This window comes from Aquila chrysaetos, chromosome Z (assembly GCF_900496995.4).
Source record: "Aquila chrysaetos chrysaetos chromosome Z, bAquChr1.4, whole genome shotgun sequence".
Classification (NCBI taxonomy): Eukaryota; Metazoa; Chordata; class Aves; order Accipitriformes; family Accipitridae; genus Aquila; species Aquila chrysaetos.
Genome location: NC_044030.1, coordinates 85,714,932 through 85,742,886, shown reverse-complemented (window position 1 = coordinate 85,742,886; position 27,955 = coordinate 85,714,932). Strand labels below are relative to the sequence as shown.

The 27,955-nt window shown below is 45.6% G+C and overlaps 1 protein-coding gene across 4 annotated transcripts in view; it reads right to left on the bottom strand.

Annotated features, from left to right (window-relative positions):
• DCC (DCC netrin 1 receptor) overlaps nucleotides 1–24,501 on the bottom strand; it is a 573,034-nt gene extending 548,533 nt beyond the window's left edge. For all 4 annotated transcript variants that reach the window (XM_030005494.1, XM_041121032.1, XM_030005495.1 and 1 more), the window contains exon 1: nucleotides 24,017–24,501. In XM_030005494.1, coding sequence (XP_029861354.1) covers nucleotides 24,017–24,107 — 91 coding nt within the window. In that variant the 5' untranslated portion in view covers nucleotides 24,108–24,501. The remainder of the gene's footprint in view (nucleotides 1–24,016) is intronic.
• Between the last annotated feature and the right edge of the window lie 3,454 nt (nucleotides 24,502–27,955).

Here is a 27,955-nt window from a genome sequence, read left to right as displayed (position 1 = left end):
TCCCTTGGTGAAATTAGCTTTTTTAAGTAAGGGGACATTTTGTGGTCTAATCCTTCCAACTCAAATCGGATGTGACTTCAGAAATCCTCCAGGGTACAGAGAAGCCCCCGCTGTCGACAGGAGCGGTTTGTTAAGGTGGAAGATGCTCCAATGGCCATGGACCCGGGGGGAAGGGGCTCCCCCAAACAGGCTGTCTGTGCTCCCCGTTATGGACCTGATGGTTTACCTCTGGCTCTCAGCAAAGTCATTTACTGTTTTTCTACCACAGAAATAGTTCCTGAGGTCACTTCACCAAACAAATGCCTGGCACAGACAGGTCCCAGCTGGGACTTGCCAACAATTTCTCCGCTGCTGGCTTTACCGTGGGGAATGAAGTTGTGTGATTTTTCCAGACCAAAATTCAAATCTCCTTCTGTCCTGTCCTCACATGCATCTTTTTATCTAAGACAAAGCAAAAGGGCCTGGATATACAAAGAAGGACAGAGGTACCCAAGAGAACCAAAAGCTTTGGTTAATGAACGAAATTAGCGCATCTTGGCTGTGCAGTAAATAGGCTTTCCTGCCCCGAGACCACACATTAGAACGAAAAATGTTCAGCCAGAATAAGTTGATGTATTATACAATTACTACTAATAAAACTGGACCCAAAGCTTATTCATAAATCCTCTGGAAAGTACTTAAGAAAATTGTAAGGGCCAAATCCTGCTGGTTTTGCCAGAAAATATGTCCCCTTGAAGCCACGTGAGCTCTGAGTGACTGAGCCGCACAGATCTTGGTCTCCATTGCCTGCAAACTAATGATTCCTGTCTGAATCTATCCCAGCTATTGATTTCCAGTCTCCACACCCGCCTGTCCATCACTGCAATCAAGGTCCTGCTTAGGGGAGAGCAATTTATCGCTAAACTCTCATAAGACAAGTGACACAAATTTAGGATCCTCATATACTTTCTCCATCACTCACTGAATAATACTGAATTGATTCGGATAGGTTTTCTTTTATCATTCTTAGCTTATTGTCATTTTTGTCCTCCGTGATTTCCACACTGCCCCATGACATAAAGCTCAAAGTCAAAAGATACGCAGTGCTTGTTGCTAAAGCTAACGCTGTCACCTGCGTTATACAAGTTGCTTGTGCCTCTGATTTTTCACTCCTAGGGAAGGTTGGTTTATAAATCCAGACATCCAGCAGTGAGATTCAATCACCTATAAAGAGCCACAGGCATGCATGACATTCACAGGGTCTAGCAGGGTATAGACGTTGCCTAATCCTTATCCGTGTGTACGTCAGTAATTCATACAGAGAGCTGCATATCCTCTGCCCTGGCAATTATTCTCTGTCAGGTTCCGTTAAACAGCGTGTGAGACGTTTCACCATGACCTTATGGTTCACCTAGCACTGGGCACCAGCGGAGGTCCCTGCTCACCAGCCCTGCTCCTCTGCTGCTAACGGAGAGCAAAGGGCCCCTTCAGATCGTTAGCGAGTCCTGGTAGGGTCCGTCTTCCTTCCACGACCACTTAGGAGGCAGAAGAGGGAAATTTCTTGCCAGGGAAATCCGGTCCCTCTAATTTGGTCTCTAGCAGGCATGCGAATGTTGGTGCCTACTGAAGCAGTCAGCAGCCTGAAGCCTTTCAAGACTCCCTGGGGCCAGCCTGCCTGCCTAGCTCCTGGCACTAACTTGACAGACAGGATTTTCCTCTGGAGGTCCTTAAAGTAACCTCATTTCCTCCAGTGACTAAAAAGGGAGCTTAGGCATTTGCTTTAGAAGGACTGTTTCTTTGGGCACCCAGTATTTAGGGGTAGATCAAATACCCGAGCGAGGCAGACGGGCTCCGGCTCTGCGTTCCCACCGCAGGTAGACACTGCAAGCTAGGCTGGATGACTCTGGGCCATCATAACCTGTGTATAAGGAGAGCGTATGTGGAAAGAAATGATGCTCACAAGAAAACTGAGGCCATTCCCAGAAGCGCACAGAGCTGTCCTCATCCCTCCACATCCCCATAGGTGAACGCAGAAGGCAGCACTACTTCTGAACTGGAGCCGAGTACTGGGGTGGGGGAACACCCAGTACCCGTGTCCTTAAATAGTGGAGTGTCTCATCCATGCCATTTAGCTAAGGCATAACTTTGCAAGATACAGCAGCAAATACTCGTGAGAAAAGTAAAGTGGGAATAATTACATGCACTTATTTATTATGCACTTGATTTACTGAAATAAATTACTTCTGTGTTCCGGCTTCAAGGACAATCCTTTTATAAAACAATAACAAAAATGAAAAAAAGCCAAAGTGTTCCGGTAAACTGAGGGACAATGTTCAAAAGCCTCCTTAATCTTTCCATGAACATCAAAATCTCCCATAGACAAGACCCACAGATGCAACCTTCCCTTCCCAAAACAACCCTCAGACCGACAGAAAATGAAGAGCTGGATCAAGAAATCCACACAAACAAACGAGCGACTGGTATCTGTCCAGCTCAGATATGAGAAGCCAAACACTGAGTCTCCGTCCAAAACCTGATCCTTTCCCATCCTTGGAAGCAAACCCAAAGCAATTTCTCCTTGAAAAGTTATTAGTTCTGTTTTACCACCCAAGCCCCTCAGAGGCACACCGTTGCTTTCCCCAGACCTCTCTATCACACACTAAGGACTTTTTGCTTCTGACCGTCAATAAACAGGGAACTTTGGGGAAAATATTCCTGTCGGTGGGAAAATGTTTTTCACGTTCCAAAAGAGCGCAGGTAGATCAGGGTAATAACAGGATTTATGCTGCAGTAAAGCACTGAAAAGCTTCGCAGCTCCCTGCAAGAGCACAAATAATTCAGCCCCTGGGCTGGCCCGGCACTGACGTTAGGAATATGATGCTCATGGTCCTCAACAAAAGGCACATCTGCCCATGCTTGATAAATGCCTATACACTCGACACTGTACTTATTTTCAAGATTTTGGGCTGGATTCAGCTCTTGGATAAACCATGCTAACCAACAGTGTCCTCCCTCCCACGACTGGGAGAGGACAGGAGGATGCGCAGCCAGCTCTCTGGTGAGATAAATGCCCTTCAGCGACACCAACCCAAGAAGCATTTTCTGCTTCTGGTATTGTGTCCAGTACCGCACACAACATCCACCGTCTTACCTCTGCTCCAAAGGCGCATCCTTGCACGCATCCCTACTGCACATCCTTCCCTACCTCTAATCACCAGTGACAGCACCGCTAGAAAAGGCATCCTGATTTTCATTTGCAAAATCTACTGCTCCTCTAGAAATCTTTTCCCTGTATGGACAAACAGGACATAAATGTCAGTCAGTCCTGACTTTTCATTGACTTAAACAGCACAAGGGACTGATCATTAATTCACATCCCACCATACCCACTCTCCCGCAGGACTGGTCATTCCTGGAAGTCATACTCCAAACCTTTTGCTATTTAGTTTGTTATTTAAGCATCAGACATTTGTATGAGCATCCATCAAACATTTGATCTCTGAGCTTGGAGTCACAGCACAGCCCTGAGCTCATCTATCACGCCAGTCCAGCATGCATACGGTTGAAGATTCAAAACAGGTCTCTTAAAAAACATCATGTTTTGGCTTCTTGCAGAGGGTGATTAATTTTTAGAACAAAATTTGCATAAAATGTTTTCAATCTATTTGCAATTACCAGAAATTGAAACAAGTGACAAACAGCTTTGAGCTCTTGTTTTCAGCTGGGTGTTAACCAGGAAAACCTCCAACTAACCGAAACCCAAAGTTTCAAGTAAGAAATTTGAAATATGACTTTAAAGTACTTGAAAGCTCACGTATTTTAAGAATCCAACTTACTCAACAGAAAAGAAATACACAGAGGTTATGCATATTTGGAAATCCCATGCTATATGGAGTGCACATACCCATACGTGCATACGTATGTGTGGGGCGGTGGAGCGAAAGGCTCTATCATTGAGATCTCTTAGTAGAGATGTGCAAATAATTGCTTTTTGGGTCAGTGCATGCAAACACAAACGTTAGGTTGGCAAAGATGGTTTTGCACAGAAAGGAAAAAAAAATCAACAGTGAAATATGCAGACGATGTATTTTTTCCAGTTGAAACTATTTACAAGTTTTCCTTGAATTTGACCTGAAAGTGTATGCATATGTGCTTTAATGAGTGAAAACAGAAGGGTCCAAGGGACTGTATTTAAGAACGGGGGAGTTACAGTTTCAGTGTAGCTGTCCCCTGGTTATTCTGTTCTGTACAATGCCCACACTGTGTGATGTACATATGCATAGTCACACCCATTTCTACCGTATGGACACGAGGGTATCCCTCCTCATTTAGGCAGTGCTCTTCTAACCTGCCTGGCTGCTCCACGTTTTTCCATTCCATAGGCAGTGTCTTCATGCTTTGCAATTTGCCTTGTTTCTCACTATTTCACCTCACTTCTCACTTCACCAGCTTCCTATAAATTGGTTCTTTCATGTTAAAAATTACTGCCGTTGCATTTAATTCGGACGTACAACTCACTTCTCCAGTTTCTCTCTGGTTTTCTTCTTTATGCAGTTCTTTCCCTTTCTTCTGAGCATCTCGTGCAACAACTCACTCAGAAATAACTGCCCCAATAAGTTTTTCTGGAAGAGGTTTCACCGTCACCTACTGCCACAATCAGATTATACAGGATCCGCCCAATTAACGCCATCTCAGATAAATGCTGCAGGATCGACCCAATTTCAGAGCTGAAGAAAGATGAATCAAGGAAAAGCGAAACACTTACTGAACCTCCTGCCCACCACCACAGGGTGGAAGATACTCCTGCTGGCAAATCTATCCCACCAGGGCATATAAAGGCCAGCTAAATCCCCCCTTCCTTCTTCTGTGGACTTTTCTGTCCAAGTGCTTTTGGCCTTAAAAGAAATTAAGGGTATATGCAAGAAGAGGTGTTTTACAATAAATGGAGATCATGTTTATTATTCAGTCTTTGCTGTTCTTACTGTTATTTTTTCCCCTGGAGAAAAGGAACATAAATACCATGAAAAGTCATCCCGGAGCAGAACCAGCGTAAGCAACCATGCTCCATCCTTCAGAGCCCCGACGCGCTCCTGTCTTTCACACAACACAAAAGCCATCAAAGCACCCAAGTCACCAAATGGAGAAGCGGGCTTGGCACCAAAACACCCATAGCCTTCCTGCTTTAGTCAGTAACAGAGCAGGGAAGGCTCTGTTCCTTTTCCATCCAGCCCAGTTAATCTAAACCGGTGTAAACGTCGCGCTTCTTTGGCCCCGTGAGTCCAGCCCTGCACAGGGCGCATCCTCACCGTGTCTGCTGCATGGGGCTTCTGGTCACCCAGGCATACGGCTGAGCAAGACGGGGATTAACCAGGTCTGACTGCATTTAATTTCTAATACAAACAGCCCAGTGGGAGCCGCAGCAAATCTTCCATGTGAGGGGGAAGGAAGACATCATTGCTCTTGATTAGAGGCAAGAGCTGGCAGAATTTTTTTAGTTTGCTCTGGCTGGCCCTGGACAGGATCATGTTGTCCTGTTTTTTAAGAGTGAAAAACGGCTTGTTTTAAGGATTGTGGATATTGCTGTTACCACGATTAACTTTCTAACGTTGCACAACAAATGTCTGACTCATCTCGTTACTAAATAAACCACTGGTGGTGGTGGGCCAGCAACAGCAGGAACTAAATCCAGGTCTTCTGCAAAGCAAGAGCTGGAAGCCCGGTTTTGTTCTGAGGCTGATACTACGTTAAAACAGCCCCTTCACTGGCACAGAGGAGCACTGCACCGAACGTTGCTGTTCCCACTCTTCTCCAATACAGACACGTCTGGCAGCAGCCAAAGTTTCGGAGCCCGGCTTGGTGTCTCGATTTCGGGTCTCCTTCTGTTGCCCAGGAAGCATACAGACATTGCTGCCTCTCCTTGAGCGGCTCTTCATAACCACCTATGGGTCTGAAACACCCCATTTCCCTGGCGGTTTAACGCCTCGGTCACATCTGATCAAAAAAGAGCCTCTGAGCTCAAAACTTCAGATGAAAACAATCTGGACAATGTGGTCTCCACTTAACTTGAGTCCTTTCAAGAAAGTTTGCCAAAGGACTTTTCACCATTCTTGGAAAGATCCCAGGACACCGCGGGGGCTTCACGCCAAGAAAGGATATTTTCTAGAGGTTTGGTCACAGCAGACATTCAACTGTAGTTTTCCTGTCTTTTGACTTCATAAAATGACAAAATAAAGGAAGAGAAATCTGCAGTTACAGAAGGTGATGTCATGTACCTTTACTCTGATATTGATTGCCCATCTACAGTACTTCACTTTAAAATAATGAGCAACCCAGAAATAGAAACATAACCAATCAATTATTCTGTCCTTCTAATTACTCAAAGCCAAATCTGGTGGAAACGCAGGCTTGCACACCAGCTTCTACAGCATAAGAAAGCCCCTTTAGATCCTTATGAGGAAGTGGGAAGACACAGCATTGCAAACTTTACTGCAAAGTAAGCCTGAATCGCAGCCGCCATCCCTGAGCGTGGCACGGGTCTGCTAACCACACACAGGCGCTCCTGCAGCTCCCGCGCTCTAAAGGGACATTTACTTAAGCTTTTATACTTGTGCAGGATTTGGGTTGTGCAGAATGGGATTTAAGTAAGTGCTTAATTTGTTCACGAACAAGAGAGACTTTGTGACTTTGTTTCACCTCGCAAGTGTCAGAACTTCAGGTTGTTGAACTACTTAAGAAATTTAAGCACAAACTGAATGTTAAGTGCTTGAAAACCTAGCCCCGCTGCTGTGCAAACCAAAAGCAATGAGAGTGCCGCTCAGCTGCAACCGTGTTGTCACCCTCACAGTTACAGGACAGTAAGATGGGAAAAGATTTTCATCTTAGAGCGATTCCAATGCCAGGATGAACATTAACCAGCATGTCGATATAACACACTAAACCCACCCATCACCAATTTAAATCTGGAAAATACTGAATGTCTACAACCAAACGTTCTTGAGAGACAGGCATTTCCATCACAAAATACAGGAGCCAAATTATGTATGTAAAGCTCAGGCTTAATGCATTACAAATCAATATTTCTCCTGCCCTTCTCCACATTTACCTTCTTTGCTCATATAAAGCCAATCATCTCATGAAGCATAGGTGTGAGAAAATTATTCTGATTTCTACAAAAAGTCAGTTGGAACCAAATGCTATCAAATAGAATAAATCCAGTTAGACAGCAGCTGAAATCTCCGCAAGTGTCTATCAAGCCAAAAGCCCTGATCCTAATCCCAAATTCAACCTTGGCTGAGATCATTGGCATGACAGGGATTTATCACAGTGCAGAATTTATGCCTCGTGCACCTGATTCCTGTCCCAGCATTTCTACGTGTGTGACCGCTTTGGGTTAAGGTGACTACTGATGTGCAGGAATGGGAAGGAACAACAGATTTGCTTTTCCAAGGTACTTTTTCCAGCCTGTGCCTAAATCCCGCTCCAACACGGGAAACCTCAAAACACCAACAGCTTTTTTCCTATCATGCAAGCAGCAGCTTTTACAGAGGTCCAGACTTAGAGGTGTCAGGAAAAACATTGAAAGAGATTGCAAAGACAATAAAACTTGTAGAGAAAAAGTTTGGCACATGTATAAAAGCAGAGGGCAGTTTTTCCTTTAAAAGTCAAAGTTTACCTCACAGTAATTTCATCCCACAGCAATTTTCTAATTGTTCATTAAAAACACATTAATTGTATGTAACATGCATAATTTATCGCTGTTTGGAAGTGAAAATAGAAAACCCCAGGGGGCCAAAAGTTGGCATGAAGTCATACTTCTGATTTATCCCTACAAAATCTGTCCCTGGGTACTGTTAATTATTATAACTTACAGGAGAAGACATTAAATTTCTACTTCAAAAATTATTTCTCAGGAATCCATGCATTGATCATGAATATACAATATTTTAATAAAGCACCACATCTTTCAGTGAAAATGTGTGTATGCTTCTGTTGATTATACTTAGCTCACAAAGTCATATTTTTGCATGAGTGCAAAACCAATATTCAGTAGTCGTAATTCAAAAAAACCCCACCCAGCAACAAAAGAACAGAAAATCCTGCACCATCACGCTACATGGTCTCATGATTACTGTCTCCTAATGAAGACATAGCACACCACTTTATAGGCTTGATTTACACTATAGATCAAAACTATGTGAAATTTTCTAATTCTCTAAGGGGAGAGGGACATTGCCTCCTCTCCGGCTTTCAACGCACGCTATTACTTCAGTTTACAAAATCAGCATCTGTGTACCGTGGCAAAAGAGTGCTAGGATGTGTTTAATGTGGCATTGAACTTCTGATTCTCAGAAGTCCAAATAATGACTATTTTACCCCTCCCAGTAATAACTGAAACCTTCAGTTCAAGTCAAATCTTTCTAGCTTGTTTGTTCAAACAATCTAAAGGAGAAAAGTAATTACTACAGCACTGTGCACTTGCAATTCTTCTTTCTGCTCTTCCAGCAAGCTCGTTTGCTTTTCTAACTATAGTTTACTAAGAACTTGCACCTTCTCTCTTACTGTAGCTATTATGTGTGTGCACATACATTACGTACATGTACATGCACATAGGTACACACCCAGGTATACCTGAGATACAAAAACACACACAAGTACAGCAATGCACACCCAAACATACCTACTTACATACGTACAAACTCACCACATACAGAATTTAAACCACCTCTATTCATATTCATAGGACTGCATTTCATCCGCCGTCCACAGGTGCACAGCACCCACAGAAGTCATCAGACAGCAAAATGCTGCCCACACACTCAGAAGTGACTGTCGGGCCCCTAACGAATGGCAGGAATTAAAGCAGGATTTTGTCTAATCAGGTGCCTGGGGTGTCGCTCCATGAATCTCAGTGGTCGTTCCTGGATAATGCCGGTGGAGCTGCGTCGCCCTACCAGATTCATTCTCAGAAGAGGAATTGGGGACTTTTGTACATCATTTGGTCTTACCAGCAAACAAGCATTTTCTGAATCATTACAAGCTGCTTTAAGAGCAACATGGAGCTTCAGCGTATGGCCAACAATAATGCACCTATTTATACAGTAGGCTAAGGAGTATTTTTCATTTTTTTAAAATCTCCTTAAGTGCAGAGTCATCCAAATGTCCATTTATTCCATTAGGTCATGAAGACAACTGGTTCCCTGACACACTAAATAGCAGAGTGCTGCACGCTAGGAGTATGAGAAATGGCCGGCAACGTATTCCTTGCAGGATGAGGCCACCTTCCAGGGTTGGGAGCAGCCAAAGACCCCGAGTGCCTCCGCTGCCTTTGCTCTACCCCCTGGCTGTCCACCGCTGACCATCCACATCAGCCTGGGACAGCTGCTAACAGCTGGAGAAAGGCAGGGTGGGAGCCAGGGCTGCACGCCCCACGAGGATACGGGCACCGACAGCTACGACTTGCTCAATATTACTTTTCCTTTCAGTGATGAAGGGAAGAGAGGAAATCTGCGTGTTTATGTTTTAATCATTATACACTGTCTTCATTACGATCCACACTCACTGCTTACCGCGGTAAGATTGGCAGTAAGTCGTCTCACTTTAGACGTGGGCAGGAGGGATATTTCCTGGTTCAGCTTGGCAGAACGTACATTTCTGTTTATTTTATGTTTAATTTGTTACAAAAAGAATAAAATAAATAAATCGTCTCTTATTATGGGACACTTACAAAGTCTTTCATTAAAAATAAAAGAAAATTCCCTGACTGATTTGCTACCTAAAATGAGGAGGGTGTCCTTCTTGAAGCAAACAGGTCACTCTCAGCAGTGTCACAGGAATGGCTTGAAAACACTGGCAGAGGAAATTGCCTTTTGCTCTTTTCTAACATACAGGAGAGTTTGTCGACTTGCAGCTCCTTTTCTTTTGCGTGATCTAGTAGACAACAAAGTTTCAAGAGGATGTGCCCTCACCCTCTGATAATAAGCATTTCCTTGCCTCTGCTTCCACTTACAGATTCTTGCTTGAGGCATCCAATGCTCCAAGGCAAGCTTTGATAAAAGAGCCTTGCTGTCTGCAGTGCCCCTAATTACAGCAGCTCCGTTTTCTCGTTTGCCCATGCTCTGTGCTCTAGGTAAATGCCACAAAGGTCACTTTGTTAATTCAATACCAAGCCCACATTACAAATCATTTGCACAAGGCGGAAAAAGTCAGTGTCTTATTTAATCCTGATGTTAAGGTTTTCTTAATACTATACAGTCATAGAAATGAATTTCAATTACGGAGGAATAAAGTAGGTACCTTGTGAAGGTTAGCATTATCCTGAGTTAGACATCAAGGCAGGTCAGACAATTCACCACCTGGAGGTGACTATTTTTCTCCTGAGATTAACATACGTTACTACGCCTTAGACGACAGCCTTCCAGGAACGTGAAGTTAAAAGAGATTATTTCCCACTGGATGTCACTCACGGCAGGGAGGTCCCAGCAGGCAGGGCTCCAATTTGACCAAACACGTCAAAGCAATGATCCCTCCCGCATGGGTCATCAAGCCCACTCCACAGAAGAGCTACACAACAGACACCTACTGCAGAAAGGTCCACAGAGCTTCACCACATGCCACGAACCCCCAAAATACTTGCAGGCACCCTTTTAAAAGACCTCATAAAGACCAGAAACTGCAACTACCAGAAGAGACGTGAGGATACTGATGTCCCTGAATGTTGCACAAGATGCTAGGAAGCCCAGCAGACCCCACTTTACAGGAAAGGGGGGAAAAACAGTCCCTGGCAATCAGACCAGTAGGCGAAAATTCCCTTCTGATCCCAAATCTGGCAGCTGTTTTAACTGTGGGTGTACAAGCAGAAGATGGCAGCTAGGCACCTGCAAAGGCTGATGCTAACAGGACTGCAACGGCCCCTTCCTCCACTCTTCCTCCAACCTGCCTCTTTTGTAATCATTTAAGGAGTTTTCTCCCCTAGACATCAGATGCCTATCTGTTATGTATTTAAGGAAATGCACCAAAAAACTAAAGCCCAAAGCTACAGGGCACAAAAAAGCCATTCTAGCATTTAGAGCTGCTGGGCTGGATGCAGAGTCCAGCCTTCACCAGGTTTTGCAGCACACGAGTGCAGTGCTGTCGTGTGCTGTATTGTCCTACTCCTTTCTCCTCCGCTTAAATCGACTTTCTGTCATGATGAACAAAACTACTGCAGGACAAAAAAAAAAAGTAAAAAGCAGGATTTACAAGAAGGTAGAAGCAGAGGATGGGATGTGTTCATTAGCTGTAGCCCTTCTAGTCCTGAGAGTTGACAATTAAGTCCTGGGCTGGAAACATTATGGTTACTCCTGGAGTACAAACCGTGAAGCAATAGTTGATATTTGCCCCCAGACTTGTTATTTGCCTGTTGACTTGCCACTTTTATTTCGTGCGAGGTTACTGTGCATCTGCTCAGGGAGGCCATTAATGAGCAGAAAAACGACCCTACAAGCAATGCCGAGAAGTCACCTGTTGGCGCTCAAAGGAACGCAGAGGGGTATTTTTCATCCCCTCCTCAGCTTATTAGGGCTGTGAATGCCAAGAATGTAATTCATGTAGTAACAGAGGGGTGAGGGAAGGCCTTCAGCACTTACCAGCACTTACCATTTTAAGACTAATAACCACAAAGAAGGAATACGTTTTTTTCAGTCATAGTTTTGGGAGGGATCTGCCAAACATTTTGGGGAAAATGTTTACCGATTATAATTTCAAACGACCGATTTCTTCCCAGGAGCCAAACAGGCTATTCCTAGGGATGGATTTTGGAAACCATTAGCTGCTCACTTTTTTATATTACAGAGTAATGTATATGCCATCAAGAAATGTTCTACAAAAAATGAGAAACAAATTCAGATAAGTTGCTGACAGATCGTATACTAAGAGGCCAAATTTTCATCATACATTCACTGAATTACCTTTTAAAATCTAATTTATTGTCAGGCTAACTCTAGTCTCATTTAGAGCTTACTAGCATTAGGATGATCCGCATTTTATGACAGCCATACATTACAGTTGTGTCGTACCCTTTTACTACAGGAATCTCAAAGCATTTTACCATCCTTCATAGGTGTTTGCAGTTGTTTGGCCTTAATTGTGATAAGCACCTCCCCATCCTCATTTAACTTCGTGGAGAAGCGACAACGGGACGCTTACAAGGCTGTGGCAGCATCACAGAGCAGTTTGGGAAAATGTGATTTTAGAGCTGGTATGATTGAAAACCCAATAGAAAATTAGAGAAAAAACTATACCTCAAAGGGGACTGGCCTCAGCATCAGGTTTCCTTATGGGAAGGACCACGGGACCTTTAGGTCTAGAGCTCAGCCAAGGAGATGCAGTTGGGATGGAAACCTCTGCATCAGCATTCATTTAGCTGACTGAGAAAACAGGGAAAGTTAACCCCAGCTCCAGGAGTGGCTGGCTGCATTTTTTGATGTTTTTTTAGTCATGCAATGACCCAGATTGACCTTGTATAAAGGTTTACTCACTTCTGACACAACCCATTTACCTACCATATGGGAACAGAACATTTAGTGGCAAAGCCTGGAGCCCAGCACAGGGTGATGCAGGGAAACTCCTGACGATGTAGGAGATGTCAGGAACAATCAGAACTAATGAAATAGTTATTGCTATCAGGTATTTGGCATATTAATGCACAGAGACAGATCTCATTTACTGAGACAGTCTGGCAATGTAAATTATCGGACACTCAAAATACTATCACACTCCACATTTAAGGGCCATTTGAATTGTACTCAGGTAGTTTCACTCATCTGCAATCTGAGGAATGTGTTAATAAATACAGGACTGAATCATACCATTGATTTGTAAGTGGAATTTCCCATTAAAACCTGTCAAGAGTATTACTTAAAAAAAAATTAATGGTATAATATAGCCCAGGGTTCCGCTACAACATACTCCTGACGGTATAGCTCTCTGAGTCTCATGGGTGATGGATAATCTTGTTTGTTCTGTATTGTCATTGTAGTATCTTTCTTTTGCACTTCTGCTGCAGCCAGAGGTCTCGCTGTCACCAGTAGTAGCTGGTGTCCCTCTCTGGTGGGCAGCAAATTAAACAACCAAGCAAGAGTCTACACCTTTCTTTCCACCTCCCTGAGGAGCAATGTTTCATTCGGATGGCCAGTATCTCCAACTCAGCAAAAAAATGGAAATCCACCACTCTGATACTGCCACTTTGAACTCTGCTCCCGTTTCTCTCTGTTTGGATTTGAGCTCGTTCTCCCAAGTCTCATGGGTTTGGTGCCTTTTGGAAAGCTAGCTAGTTTTGTAGTTATCGACAGATGCACTTGTCATTCCTGGGATGTTCTGCGAGCTCTGATGTGAAAAGGAGTAATGTAAGTAACAATATGACACCAACAGCCCAGACTTGGCACACACAGGGATGCCCCCTGTGATTTCTTTGTCGACGGCCTCACTCCACAGTACTTCAAGAATTTGTGATAAAGACAGATTAAGTTTATGTAAGGAGCATCGGGAGGGTGCGGGGGGGGAAACCAGAGTATTATTTTATTGCACGTTTGAGATGAAAACCATTTCATACTTGATTCACAAAAAACAATTTGCAATGAAGCAACGGTGCCAAGGGATTTGGGTGGCTCCAAGCCAGCGTGCCCATTTAAGTAGGAAACCTCCCCTCAGTCAGGATCGGAAAATTTGCTCATTAAGAGAGTCATGGCGCTGCCCCATTTGTGAGTGGTTGGTTGAGCACAAAGCATTACTCACAACCTTGAGTGGCCACTGTCCTTGTGATGATATCATTTTCCATTGATTGTAATTGAGTTCTATTAATGATGTAATTCAATTAGACACAAATCAAGAGATAACTAATACTTTTAATAACATAACACCAGCTTCTGACAAATTCCCTACGCAGATGGAAAAGCTTGATAGAGTTACTGGTAACAGAATATCCCCCTCTGGAGAGATGTTAACAACCCTTTTAATATCAATACACCTGCTATAGCAAAGCTATTTGGTTGCAGAGAATCAGCGTCTATGTGAGCATATAAGGAATGCAAATGATCAACAACAAATTGTGTTAGGAGGACTTTGTTGATGTGAAGGTATCTCCGCGGAAGTCAGTGAAGATTTATTCAGGTTAAGAATCTGGCCTAATGTATTGAAACGACCTTTCCCTCTCTTTTTATAATTGTTCAAATCATTAAAATTTGATGGATTAAAAAAATCTGATTTATTCTCCATTACTGCGGGCTTAGAGAATTGTGTGGGCAGTATGGAAATACAGCTGTTTACCCAGTTTTCTCCTGAATCTTTCATCCAGATGACCTTTATTGCAGATTAATGAAAACAACGAATGAATAACGTTTGCGTGAGAGGGAGATCATAGCAAACTGCCACGTGTAACAGCCTCCATCAGAACTGAATATATTTCTTGTAACACACACCTACTATTGCAAAGCACAGTTGTTTTAATTTCCACAAACTATCTCCTTACTTTTAATGTCAAAAACAATTAGCATCAGAAATCTAAAAACATAAAACCATATGATTTTTGCAGAAAGCACTGCACGTGCAACACCCTCAGTCCTACAGCACTTTAAAACCTTGTGCATTAATACCTTTTTCTAAGTGTCCTTATACGGCTGGTTTGCTAAATGTCCTATCAACACTTGGACCGTGGGAGCTATCAGCCCCTTTTGGTGTCTCTGTCACAGGCACAGAAAATTTCTACGTTTATAAATCTCTGTGGACACTGAAAAAAGCCATTCTGACACTATCCAGCGGTATGAAACTGTCTGTTTTACATCCTCCTAATCATGAACGGTAAAACAAGAGCTGTCAGGTTAATTTAATTTTTTAACTCGCCTCACACTGTTCTTCACACAGGAGGACACGGTTTTCATTGTGTCCAGGGAAAATAAAAATGTCCAGAGCCCCCCTAAATAAATACATAAAAATCCCAGTGTCCTTTTTAACAGCAAAGTCTAAATCTAAGACCATTAACTACTTTCATATGTATGACAGACTCCTCAATAATTCATCTAAACCTTTTCAATCTTCTGAGCAGAAAACCATGTAGGAAGCTTCCTTCCAAAGCAGAATGGGGGATTTGTGAGCCTTTTTGCCAAGTTTATAAATAACATTTAGGAAATAAGGATAACCAATCACGCCAACAGCATGTTCAGCAGCATCTATAATACAACAAAGGAGGGACGAACTAGGAAAAAGGATTTTCACTTTGGATAAGAGAAACACAAGCACTATGACATTTGGAAAATGAGTATGAAATTTACAGAATTTGATGAATACGGGGAAAACCCCACATCACTGCAACCACATAAAATAAATAAATAAATAAATAAATAAATAAATAAATATACACACACACACATGAAATGCCATCTACACCCACCTCCTAAAATACACACCCCCCTCTGCTGGACCACCCTCATCCATGGCACTCGCTCAGGCCGTTCTGCGGGTGGTTCAGCACAAACTCCAGACAAAACCATGATTACTAATTACAGTCCTACAGAAAAGTTGCATCGGTCCTTCCCTGGCATCTGACACAAGCGCCTGCCACCAAGACAACAACAATCAAAACCTCAACCTAAGCAAGAAAACGCACTGCTGCTTCAGCAGTCAACAGTTTGGTGCATTTGGGTCTCACCATGACCGCAGTCTGTTGAGTGTCTTCAGCACCAGGGAAAAGGAGAGGGAAAGTTTCAAGGGGTTTTTTCCTCTTCTTCTGATCATCAGAAGGCAGAGAAGGGAAAAAAAAAAGGAAGGGAATACGGACAAAGACCCCTCAGAGCCTTTTGAAATATCTGTCTTCTTCCCCTGATGCTTCTAAGAAGAAACAAAGAATGAATATTGTGGATAGAAACTCCAAAGAATGCTTTTAAAACGCTTTTTAGTCTTCGGCTAGTGAGAGGAAGAGCGTCAGAGAGAGACTCGGGGGAAAGGGGGTTCATGCATGAACTCTGCACCGAACGAGCCCTTTTGGGTAGCTGTGGGCTAAGGATGAAGCACCCAACTCTGCTCGGTACCTGCTGTCAGCCCCAAGATACCCCACTCGTGGCTCATAAGTCAACAGCACTCCTAGGGAAGCAACCTTTAGCTTTTAATTGCAACACTTTGGAGAGTCCTGCCTTTAGAAAGAAACACTTTATGCAATTATATCAATTGACCTTGTCCAGAGCTGTCATGTTTTGTCTAATTACTGCTCTCAGAGCTTGACAGCCAGACAGAAATGCCCACCAGTTTAGCTGTAGGTCACACCGCTAACATAGGCATGAGCCTCTGGACACTTTTTGAACCAAGATTTCTCAAATTCGCTGAACCAGATTTGGCTGCTGGGCACTTCTATGTTCCTCCTCAAAATACACTCCAAGAAAAAGGGACGAGGAACCTGGACTAAGCTTCTAAAAAAAATATTTATGAGGTCAGTGTTCAGCTATGCCAACAGCAACCGCCTCTGGCTCACCGGGATTGCTCCTGCCAGCAGCACAGCTATCGGCGTGGGATGGGCCAGGGACGGGCGCAGGCTTCGGCTGCACGGGCAGCAGCACAGGCAGATCAGGCTGCCTGGCCCTTCAGGGCAGCACCGGAGCATCCATCCAGCACCAATCTGTTTAGCTTGTCAGAAAGGATATGAAGATGTGCCTTCACTGTACTTCATACCTTCTCAGGGAGAATTCACTGTTAATTTAGTGGGGAAGGAAAGGCACAGCAAGAACCAGTGGCAAGAAACTGGAGCCAAGCAAATTCAAATGAGAAACAAAGGAAAAACAAGCAAGCCAACAGCAACCCAGTGCACGCAATTAGCTATGCCAAGAGAGAACATTCTCCAGCCCATCACAGCGCTGCAAGGTAAATAGGTGAAGTTACATGGATTGTCCATACGCAGAACAGACTAAATGAGCAAATGATTCCTCTTGTAGTGACATTATCTGTTCCCATCCTGGCCACAAGATCTCAAGTACATGCACAAGTGTATCATATACAGGGCTCAAGTGAGGACTTCTCCTTAGCTGCTTTGCCTTGAGACTCACATCTGTGACCAGCCAGGCAGAGAATACAAACATTGTGCCGCTATTTTTTATGACAATCTCTCTCTACTGAGTGTACCCCAGAGCAAGCAGGGAACTAAAATAATAGTTAGCTTTAGACCAATTATCTCTCTATTTTCTTAATCTTTCGTTGTAGAAGCTACCCATATCCAAGAGTAACCTTGCTGCTACTTCTACTAAACCAGCCTGTACTTGCAGTGCTGCACCGAGATTTGATAGAGCATCAGGCAACTGTGGAGACGGCGGAAGGTATGCGGTGGGAGTAAACAAAAACTTGAGAAATAGGAGACAAGAACGGAGCTATGATACTGAAGAGAAAAAAGGGAAAGTAATAAGCAAAGGCAATGTGGAAATAGAGAAATGCAGCTCCTCACCTGTGCAAGACACAGTCCCTGTCAGCACACCTGAATCCCCCATTGACTGACAGGGTATACAGAACGTAGACACCAGGTTGTGAAACTATTATTATATATAAATGATAAAAATATGAACTAGGAGACTGTCATTCATTGTGGAGCTCTTCTGGTGATTGAAGAGCTGACCTTAGCTCAGCTAATCTACAGAGCCTCTCAAAAGAGTCATAACCCTGCAATTTATAAAGCTCTCCATCCACTCCCCAACAAGCAGCCTCAACTCCCACGGTACATCCTCATCCCACGGTATGTCCATATCGTGCAAGCACCACCTCCGTGATTTGGATAAATTCTGCATTTCGTAACACAGTGTCACAGTAAGCGCCCAACTACCCTACCCTCTCCAACTAAAACGTTGTCATAAACACCTGCACTGGTAGTTGGGGGTGTTTCATTGTCCAGGAAGCTATGTGCACAGAATAGGAGCTTTTCTGTATAATTTCCAGTATCTTTACACTTTATCTATTTTTGTCACCCTTTGTTCTTGCTGTAAGACCCCAGAGGAGAACAACAGTATTTGTTTCAATGAGTCAAACTTCTCAGCTGGTCCAGACCTGTTTCCCAAAACAGGTGGAAATTGGTATCAAAGCTTTGGAAATGACAAAGCTGGTGGTTGTTCACGTTCTGCTTCCAAGCTGGGAGGGGAGGCACCTTGTGAGCCCTCCGGCCCAGGAAAGTGTGACCATGGGCTGGGTGCACATTTTCAATTCAGTGAATCCGATTGTTCATAAAGCACCATAAAAGTAAACGAAATCACCAAAACATCAGTAGCCTCCCTACTTTAAACTCTACTTCGCAGGGCAAGAGATACCCAGTTTTCAGGCCAGTAACGTGATTTCCAAGGAGATACTATTCCTTCAGCTTCCCTGTTTGACAACCAGTATTTTGCTGAAACTTCAGGCAGCAATTTAGAGTAGTTTTCAATGTATTTTGAATACTTTGGAGCATTTATAAAATTACAGCACATATTGGCATTACCATCGACAAATGACTGCCATCAACTGAGACAGAAATTGAGACATTTAACTGTGCATTTATCGTGCCTCTCTGAGAATTCAGTTTCCTTTATAGTGCAGACATCTCCAAACTCTCGAGCAAGATGTTCTGTCATTAGCCCAATTTAGCTGTAGCCTTTCACATCAAAGCTGAAATTGAGAAACGTTGTCAGAAAGAAACAATTCTGCTAGGTTTACAATTATCTGATGTGTTATCTTTCAGGAATAATATACTCTATTTTGCCAGTGAATTTACTGTCAGAAATCAGGAGATACACTTCACTTTCAGTCACCGCTTTCCATAGTTTGATAAGTTTTCCTCACAGGAGGCTGTGCAGAAGACCCAAAGGAGCAGATCTCAAACGCCCGAGGCTCTCCACCAGTATTAAAAAAAAGATTCCCCAGCATCGAGCATCCTTTATCTTGCAGAGGAGACCACTGTTGCTTTTCAACAGCAGAAGTGGTCAAAGAGACTGTGAAGTTTATAGAAGGGGATGGGGAGGAGGAGATAAGTAATGGACACGTGAAGTAGATTTATTTCCCAAGGACCAGAACCAGTAACAATTTAAGCCATCCCCACAACAAACATTTGAGAAGAAATTCCTGAAAGCGAGCATCAGAAACATTCACCAGGGAGCCAGACAGAAAATGGCATAAACACGGGTACTGAAGGCAGTTCCCTGCAAACCACCTGAGGCCAGCTCTGCCTGGGGCACAACCTCACAGTTCTGACCAGGAACGCCGTGGTACCTATTTTTTGGCAGATGAATTTTAAGGCCGGCATGGAGAAAGGAATTCACTTGGGCAAATTAAAAGTAAGGGTGTTCAGAGACTTGGGGAATAGCAAGCAGCACCTGGTGGCGGATGCCTTCCAGAGCAGCGGGGATTGCTCTGCACCCTGCAGACCCGGGTGCTGCCTCCCGAGCCGATGCCCTCGCTCCCGGGCAGGAGCACCTCCGTCCAGCCCAGGGCACCGTGGCTGCGGTAAGAGGGATCTAATGAAAACGAGGACAGGGCCAGCGTGTTTACTTTGGATTCCAATGGAAATACAAAAATTTAGGTCAATGTTTCACCCAAGGGATAATTTTAACAGAGCAAGTGATTTTTTTTGCCTTCAGTTAATTAATCATGAAAGCCTCAGTGGAATTTATCAGTATACTTTTTATTCAGGCAAGGCCAACATTTTAAGAAATTTCCATCTATTTGTATTACAATAAAGAGACTGGCTGCACTGACTCACGCTGTTACAGATCTGCATCTCAGCAGAAAGGAAAATTAAGCATGTAAAAACGTGGTCCCTTCTTTGAGCGTCAGCTTCTTTCACAACCGCTTTGTTCAATGCACAGAGTGACTAACTTCTGTGAATTGCATCAATCAAGGGATGTGCAACAGCAAACCTGAGGTGAGAACCTACCTGTTGGCTCGTGTGTAGCCTTCGGGTCTGAGTGTCCCTACACCTGCATAGTGGCACAGCTAAGCCTTCTCTTAGGCTAGCATAGAAGGGAACCAGAGAGGCGAGCTTTAGTCTGGCAAGATGTTAAAATACCAGGAAAGGGCAAACTTCTTTCACAGCTTACTCACATTAGCACATTTGCTGAAGTCTCTGCAACAACCTTTTCGACGAAAAATGGAGATGCAAACCCATTGCAGAGTTTTGTCCTTGCAGCTGGACATGCCATGCAAGCAGGCGCATTGGAAACACTCAACTCTGTAGCATTATTTTATCTCATAAAAATAACACTTAAAAAATCAGTACTGGCCCTCTAAAGGACATCTGGTGGAAAATCCGTGCGCTGAGCATCTGATGAATGACTCTGAAAGAGTTATTTTAGCTGTCATGTAACCGGATTGACAGCAGTCTCCCATTAGAAGAGGCCAACCCAGGCGTCACATGCAACACACGCTTCAGGGACCAAGCTCAGGCAGAACCCAGATTATTGCAGGATGGTGTTAAACAACAGCCTACTGGGAAATACCAGCCCACATACAGCACCAGTCTTTTGCCAGTCAAAACGTGAGACAGGACGGGGATGCAAAACAAGGCGCTCTGCTTCCCTGGCAGCAGTGTGAAAACCTGGCTGGGCTGAGAGAAGGCAGCACTTGCTCCTCCATCTCCATCCAGGCTGCTCCAGGAAAATGCAAACAGCCAGGTCAGTGCACTAGCTCTGAAATTAAGCTCGGTCGGATGACATGACAAACTCACCTGGATTGCAAGTTGCATCTGGAACAAGCAGTCCTACAGATTTTCTTCTCTAAGTTTGACAAGCGTAGATGTTTTTATTAATCATTTTGATCCTGGAAGCCCTCCCTGCGGACCACGATCCTGCTGTGAAACTGCACAGCAAAGCCCTTACAGTCCTGCCCCAAAGACCTTACTGTCCCCCAGCGTAAAACAGGCAAAGATGGGTTCAGACAAACAAGAGAAACACAAGGAGAATATCGTGACGGCACTCTCATGTCTTGGGCCCTGGAATAGATCTTTCACACTAAGTTTTGTGTTAGGAAGGACAAGGGAGTAGCAGTCAAGAATAAATGAACCGAGTGTGAAATCTGGTCATCATTACACTTGGCATAATTTCATTGAAAACAAACATTCCAGACTGTATATCCGAAGCCAGCACTGGTCCTGTATCCATATGGACGTGGAGAAGGGGGAAGTGAGGACAAAAAGACCTAAAACAGGAAGACCTGAATACAAAAATATTCAACAAACTATAGGAAGAAGAAAACTACTCAAATGTAAATTGCTCATCCTCAACCAAGCTCATTTCCATTTTTAAAAATACTCTTGCGAATGCACGGAGGTTACCCCACTCCTATAATACATGTGGTGGCTCACAAGGCTCATAACACAGAGGGCAACTGCAGCGCATGTGAAATGGATGCTGTGACAGGTCACTGGTGATTTATACTGCACCACTCACAGAAGTGATTGCCATAGTACCCAGACATCGCTGGGCTCTGACATGCTGCACTAACACTAAATTTCTCACCAAGATCTAGTGGGAGTCAAAGACACCAAACACAGAAGCCATTCACAAAAAACCTTTGAGATTGAGTTAAATTCCCACCTACAGATTAAAAAAAAAGGGAAGGTATTTTGTGATTACTTTAATACATGCAAAGAACAAGCCATACAGCACCATAACGACCAAACGCTACGTAATTTACATCTGCCTTTATCAGGAACACGTTTTCCACGGTCTCTTTCCAAAATGGCAAACGCTGCCCATCATCTGTTCTTCCGTCCACTTTTGCACATTTTTAACCAGGAAGAGTCTGATGCTGCGCTTTACTTTTCATCTCATCCCCCAAAACATTTTGCCCCTCACACACAATGGCAAACGACAGGCGCGGGACTTGACTCCTGCGCAGAAGCAGCGTGTCCCTGCCCACACATGGATGCGCCGCTGCCCTTTGGTACCAAAGTTTTGAACGCACCCCTGCACGCCCACGGCAGCTCTGGGCTTTGGGCAGGGAGCAAGAGAGGAGCCGGCCCCATTGTGCAGCATCTCCAGGAGCCCTTTGTTAGCAGTGCTCGCCGCCCGCCCGTGCCCTGCTGCGCGGGGACCGTGCCAGGCACAGCGTGCTGCCCGTACCTCCTGCCTGCACCTCCTGCCCACAGCGCGCCAGCTCGCGGGTGGAGTGGAAAAGCCACGGTGAGCGAGCAGAGGCTGCAGCCTTACCCGAAAGGGGCAAGACCCGCTTTATTCGGTTTTGTCGGCTGACTTGGGATGGCGACAGGGGTGCTCAGGAAAGCACAAACTCACGACTGCCCCCGGGGCTGCGACGCTGGGAAAACTTTGCCCATTTGCAGCTTGTGAAGCGCAGCGGAAGGAATTGGGGGCAACGCAAAGATGCCACCTTCAAAATCAGTGCGCTAAACACCTGTGTATCGTAGACGGGGCGTGAAACACACAGCCAACACGGGCTGCTGGAAAACAGCCTGTTTCTTCCGTGTACCACAAAACAATACCGATGCTGTGGGAGCAGTGGGTTTGCAGCACGTTTGGCCCCTGACACAGCACACAGTTTCCTTTGCTCCTCAGGCGCTCACGCACAGAGGCTCTCGCTCCATCCCCTCCTTTGGCAGCAAAGCAGCCTGCGAGTCAATCATCTTTCATGAAGGAGGATCACTGCCATGTCTCCCAGCCTTTAAGATGGAAAGGCAAGAGAGACACCTATTCATTATCCTGCTCCCACTGCCCGGGTCCCACCTTCCACGCAAGTAATTGCAGAGGACAATGCTGGGGACACACATGCACAAACGCGCATACACACGCATGCAAAATAAACCTCCTGGTTTGGCAGAGAAGCATCTTCCAGTTTACTTGCTAACTCCCCAAAATCAGGACAATCAAAAGATACCCCCGTTTGTCTAAAGGAAGCACCACCTCCGTGGGCGATTGCCATTTGCATACAGCTGATATAACCTGAGCTTTGCCAGAAGACACTGAGGATCTTTTCGCAAAATGCTTCATATGCAGCACTTTCCCCATCACAAAAACCTGCTTTAGTGCTGGTGTGCGTGGTGTGGGGAGTTGGTTCCCATTGTTCCTCCGTTGGTGCTGCGAAAGCAGTGTGCACAGACGTGTGCTCAGATCCCTTTTTGTATTTTCCAGACTCCCCCTTCCCAAGGTTTCTGCTACTGAAGTGTTCCTCCTTTCCTTTTGGAGAAAATTAAATGAGCACTAGAGAATACTATTTCCTTGCACGCATCTCCCTCCACCATGCACTCACACCCCGAGCCTGCTGCAAATCAAAGCTGCACTTTCTTAGTTCCTAACACTTCTTGGCTCACGCTCCCATTTCTCTTTTCTTTCTTTTTGAATAAGAGATCTGTGTACCGCCGAGCCCTTCTCTACCTCCCGCACAAGTAGCCCCGGAGCATCGCTGTGTCAGTCCCCTCCGTTCCTCCCCTACCCCGGTTCCACACACAACTGGCTTTGCCATTTTTAATTAGAAAACGTGCCTGCCAAGTGCGGTGAGAGAGGTGCAGCCCCAAAGAATCGCAGCCTAATAGAGTTGGAAGAGGCTTTGCAGATAACCGCGTTTTCTGCCTTGCTAACTCATCTGCTGCTTTTATTCCTTTACCCAGTGAAGGCAACCCCTTCCCTCGGCTTCAGCACACAGACCCCAAAAGCTATAGGCGAATATATCCAATCGCAAGCGGGATCAGGTGCAAAAGAGAAGGGGAACTAACCCTACCGCTGCCACGGCACACACGCTTACACACCTATTATGCCACCTCCTGCCACATTTCTCCTTTATTTTCCACGGATTTCCTCCTTTCCACTGCTGCCCTTTCTCTCCAAGGCTGCGCAAGGCGCTTCTAACCCCGCTTCCCCCTTCCCATCTGTGGGAAGTGATGCAAAAGCTCACGCTGGCGAGCACCACCGACAACAAAACCCCCCGAAAAACCAAATCGTGCTTTCAGAGGGTGAGAAAAGTCCATTAGCACAAGAGAAAGGGGCACATTGCTTTGGGATGCGGAGAAAAATCACCCTCGCCCCGGAGCGCAAAGGGAAATAAGGCAGAGCTGACTTACCGGAGACTCGAGGATGCAGACTCGCCAGCGTAAACCCGAAGAGGAGAAAAGCCAGCTTTGGTACCCAAACACATCCAAGACTATTCTCCATATTTCAACACACACCTACGGATTCGGGTGCCGGGCACCAGCAGCAACCACACATGCACGCACAGCCCCTTCTGCCTCCTCCTCGCCGGGGCTTTTTTTTCGGTCCCTGCTGACAGGGATCAGCCAAGGGGGAAGGGGTGCGGAGGGAGGAAAAAAAGTTGCATTCAGTCCAGGAGGCTCCGAGGCTCCCGAGCGTGCAGGGAACTAACTCAAGGAGACGGGGAAGGATGGGGAAGGGTCCTCCCACCGCTGGAAAACCATACAGAGGAAAATCCTGCCCCAAAAAAAAAAAAAAAAAAAAAAAAAAAAAAAAAAAAAAAAAAAAAAAGCCGTCCGGCGTGCATCAAAAGAGTCGCGGCGGCTCCATGTCCAACGCGGTGCAAAGTAAAAAAAAAAAAAAAGAAATAAATAAATAAACAAACAATAAAAATTAGGGGGGTGAGGGGGGGAAGCCCCGGTGCACGCGTAGGAAAAAAAAAAAAAAAACCAAAAAAAAACCCAAAACCAAAAAAAAAACCGGGAGCGGTGCAACGCGGGGAGCGTGCGGCTCTGCCTCCTTTGCCGGCAGGCGCGGGGCAACGCCGCAAGCAGCCGCCGGCGGAAAAGGGGCTGCGGCGGCGTCGTCTCACTTGTTACGGCCGCTGCCGCCCGCAGCCTTGCGAGCCCGGACGTGCAGCCGCGGCGGCCATAGGGGCGGGGGGGCGGCGGGAGGCGGCGGCGGGCGGGAGCGGCGGCGGCGGCGGCGGCGGGAGGACGGGCCGGGCCGCGCTGAGGCAGCACCGGCGGCCGCGGCGGCGGCAGCGCCCCCGCCGGGGAGCGGCGGCGCCCTCTGGGGGCCGCTCGGGGAACGGCCGGCGGCCTCTGCCCCCCGGTCCCGCGTCTGCCTCGGTTACGCCCGTACCGAGAAGCTGGGAATTCTGATTCTCGCCTTGCTTTTTTTTTTTTTTTTTTTTTTCTCCCCAGCCTTTTCTGCTTCTCTCCCGTGGGATGTCCTCGGCTTCCTCCGAACAGCTCCAGCCACGGCAGCTGGGTTCTCACAGCTCTTCCGCAGGAGAGCGCGAACGCTCGGGGGAAAGAAACCCGCACGGTTCTCCCAGCACAGAGAACTGTTCTGAGCGAGGAAGACGGGACTCCCCCAGACATCTCATTTTGGACTTGAGAGAAAAACAACTTATCTAAAGAGGAGAGAGTCAGAAAGCAAAAACCAAGAGACCGTAGGCTCGGACCACACAAGTCAGCCCTGAGAAGATCCCGCGGCTCAGCATCGGCACCAACGCTTCCAAAGCAACAAATACCAGGGCTCAGGACGTGGGGTCCGGAGCACCTGTATTTAACCTTAGGGGGTGGCTGAATGGCAGCCAAAACACAGCGCTGGATACACATGATGTAACCCAGAAAATCCATAATTTGGGGTGAAACGCTAAGAAAAAAGGATTGAGCACTTCCAATTACAAGCCGGCAGCGAGTGAGCCGGATCTAAGAGGGTAAATTGCCGTTTAGGAGCTCTCGGGCTGTTTCAGGATAACCTGTCGCAGTTCACAAGTGCTGAACGCTCGGGAGTCGGGTGCTGAGACCCCGTGCAGCCCCGCAGCAGCCCCAGTCGCCGGCTGTCAGGGTTGAGAGCGTGCTGCGGCATCGCTGGACGTGCTTGTGCGTGAAGGCGGGATGGAGGGCATTTCATCATCCCGGGCCGCGGCCAGGCTCCCTTCTCCTGCCAGAGAAAGAGCGCGTAGCCATGGTGGTGGCACTGGCTGTGTCTTCTCTTGAGCGTGAATTGTGGATGAGTGAGAATCAACAGCTCCAACATTTACATAAAGCGCACCTCAGGGGAAACGGGATTCAAATCCCAAGAAGAAGTCTGCAGCTCGGATGTTTTTCTTCTGGGATTCTGACTTTCAGCATGACTTTATGCAAGAATAACTTAAAATAATCAGCAAACCAATATGCTCTGCCTGCAATCGTTGCTTTGGCTTAATTAGAGCGTGTCATGCCTTAGGTCAAACTGTGGTCTCCACAGCAGCAAAAGCATTGCCAGCAGCCGAGGAACCCCAACCTTGTACAGCTTACTTGGCCGCTCTCCACCCGCTCTTCCTGGAAGCCGAACATACCAAGCTGCCACACGCAGTTCAATAACTTTTTGGCTGCTGGAAAAAGCACATGTTGGGTAGGAAATGAAAGCTGAGGAGCTCAGACAACTAATTGACTGAGGTAATTTCCACCGGTCAGGCACAAGTCTTCTAGAAATGCCTTCATTACCTGCCTGTAGACTGCTGCACGTGGGGCATTTCTCTCTAGAAATTACCCAGACTTCAAGGCAAGGGCCCTGGGGAAGGCACCCTGCCACCCTACTCCTCACAACGGACTGACCTTGCTCCACCACCTTCACCATCCCCTGCTCTCAAGGGCACTCCCGTTGCCGTCCCCAGGAGCTTTCACACACCAAATCCTCTGCTCTGGCTTTGCGAGACATCCCTTTCTGCAAAGACTATTTCCGGCGCTTGTTGCTGTTTGTCTGCAACTTGCTTCTGCTCTTCTCTGGTTTTCCTCATATTTTGGTCTTCTCTTTTTCCTCAATTCATCTGTGACCTGCCTTATCTCTGTTTTCAGTAGCACCATCACTCCTTCTGCATGTGCACCGAAATTATAGCCCGAGTGTTCAACACAGCTCTCGCAATGCTGACTTTCTTACTGGTGGTCGGACACCTCCGAGCTCTGGACTTCCACAGATGCACAAAGGGATTCTCTCTGAACAGTCTTGCTCCATCTTCTATTCTCAATAAGTATTCTGCAATGTGAGATAACCGCACGAGAAGTTGCACCTGGTCCATTATCATGACGGCTATAAGAGAGCAGCCCTTATTGAAAGGGAAAGGACTATGTGTAGCAGGCATTTGTAGTTGGGGATGGGTTTTCTCCCTTCTGCTTTCCTGGCATGTTCCAACACGCAAGTCCGTAGTTCTGTGGTGCTACACACCACCATTGTTCTCAGCGTGAGCTCCAAGTGGCTCTTCACAACCTGTTTCTAAAAACTGCCCTTCCAAAGTCAGCCTTTCCTTGAGTGTCTGCTCATGTAGCAGAAACACTTTTCATCCTGCAAAGCCTATTTTTACAAATACAAAAAAGCCTTAACTCTAAATATGGATTTGGCTCCAAGGAAATAGCAAGCTGAGCAAATGCAGGTTTCTGTTTTAAATACAACCAAGACTTCTGCCAGTATGTGGCCAAGACCCTTTCTATTTGAACACACAGAGCAACATATGGTGATAATCTTATTTACAACTTGTAACTACATTGAGATGGGAGTTTCTCTCTGAGATTCTACCAGTCCTTTGGGGAGCAGACCTCTCCCTAAGAAACAGCACGATAACATCTGCAGGTGCAAGGCTATGTGACCAAGAATACCACAAGCAGGACCGGAATCTATCACCCAGCACATGACTCTTTGTGCTATGTGAAACCTGAAGAGCAAAATGTGGATGAAGGATGAAGCAAGCAAATGTTCTAATTTATAAAAAAGACATGTAAAATTTGGATTGGTCAGCCTAAGGCTACAGAGAAAACAGGACTGTTGGTACAACCATGCCATCGCAGCCCAGCTGGTTCAAGATGTCACTGGGAGTTTTTGCATTGCAGTTTGCAGGTTCCGTATCTTGGTTTTCTATTTAACTTTTGCTTGTCTTCTAGTAGTGAAAACATAGTCAGTCTTGCTGAATTGCATGTGAAAGTAAACAATGAGCAAAGACAGAATATTAGAAGCAGCTGTACTCTCCCAAGTTGTCCAGCAGAGTTATATGGCAATTATGTACTTTTTCCAACTTCTGAGCGAATGTTAGTGGAGGACAAACAGAG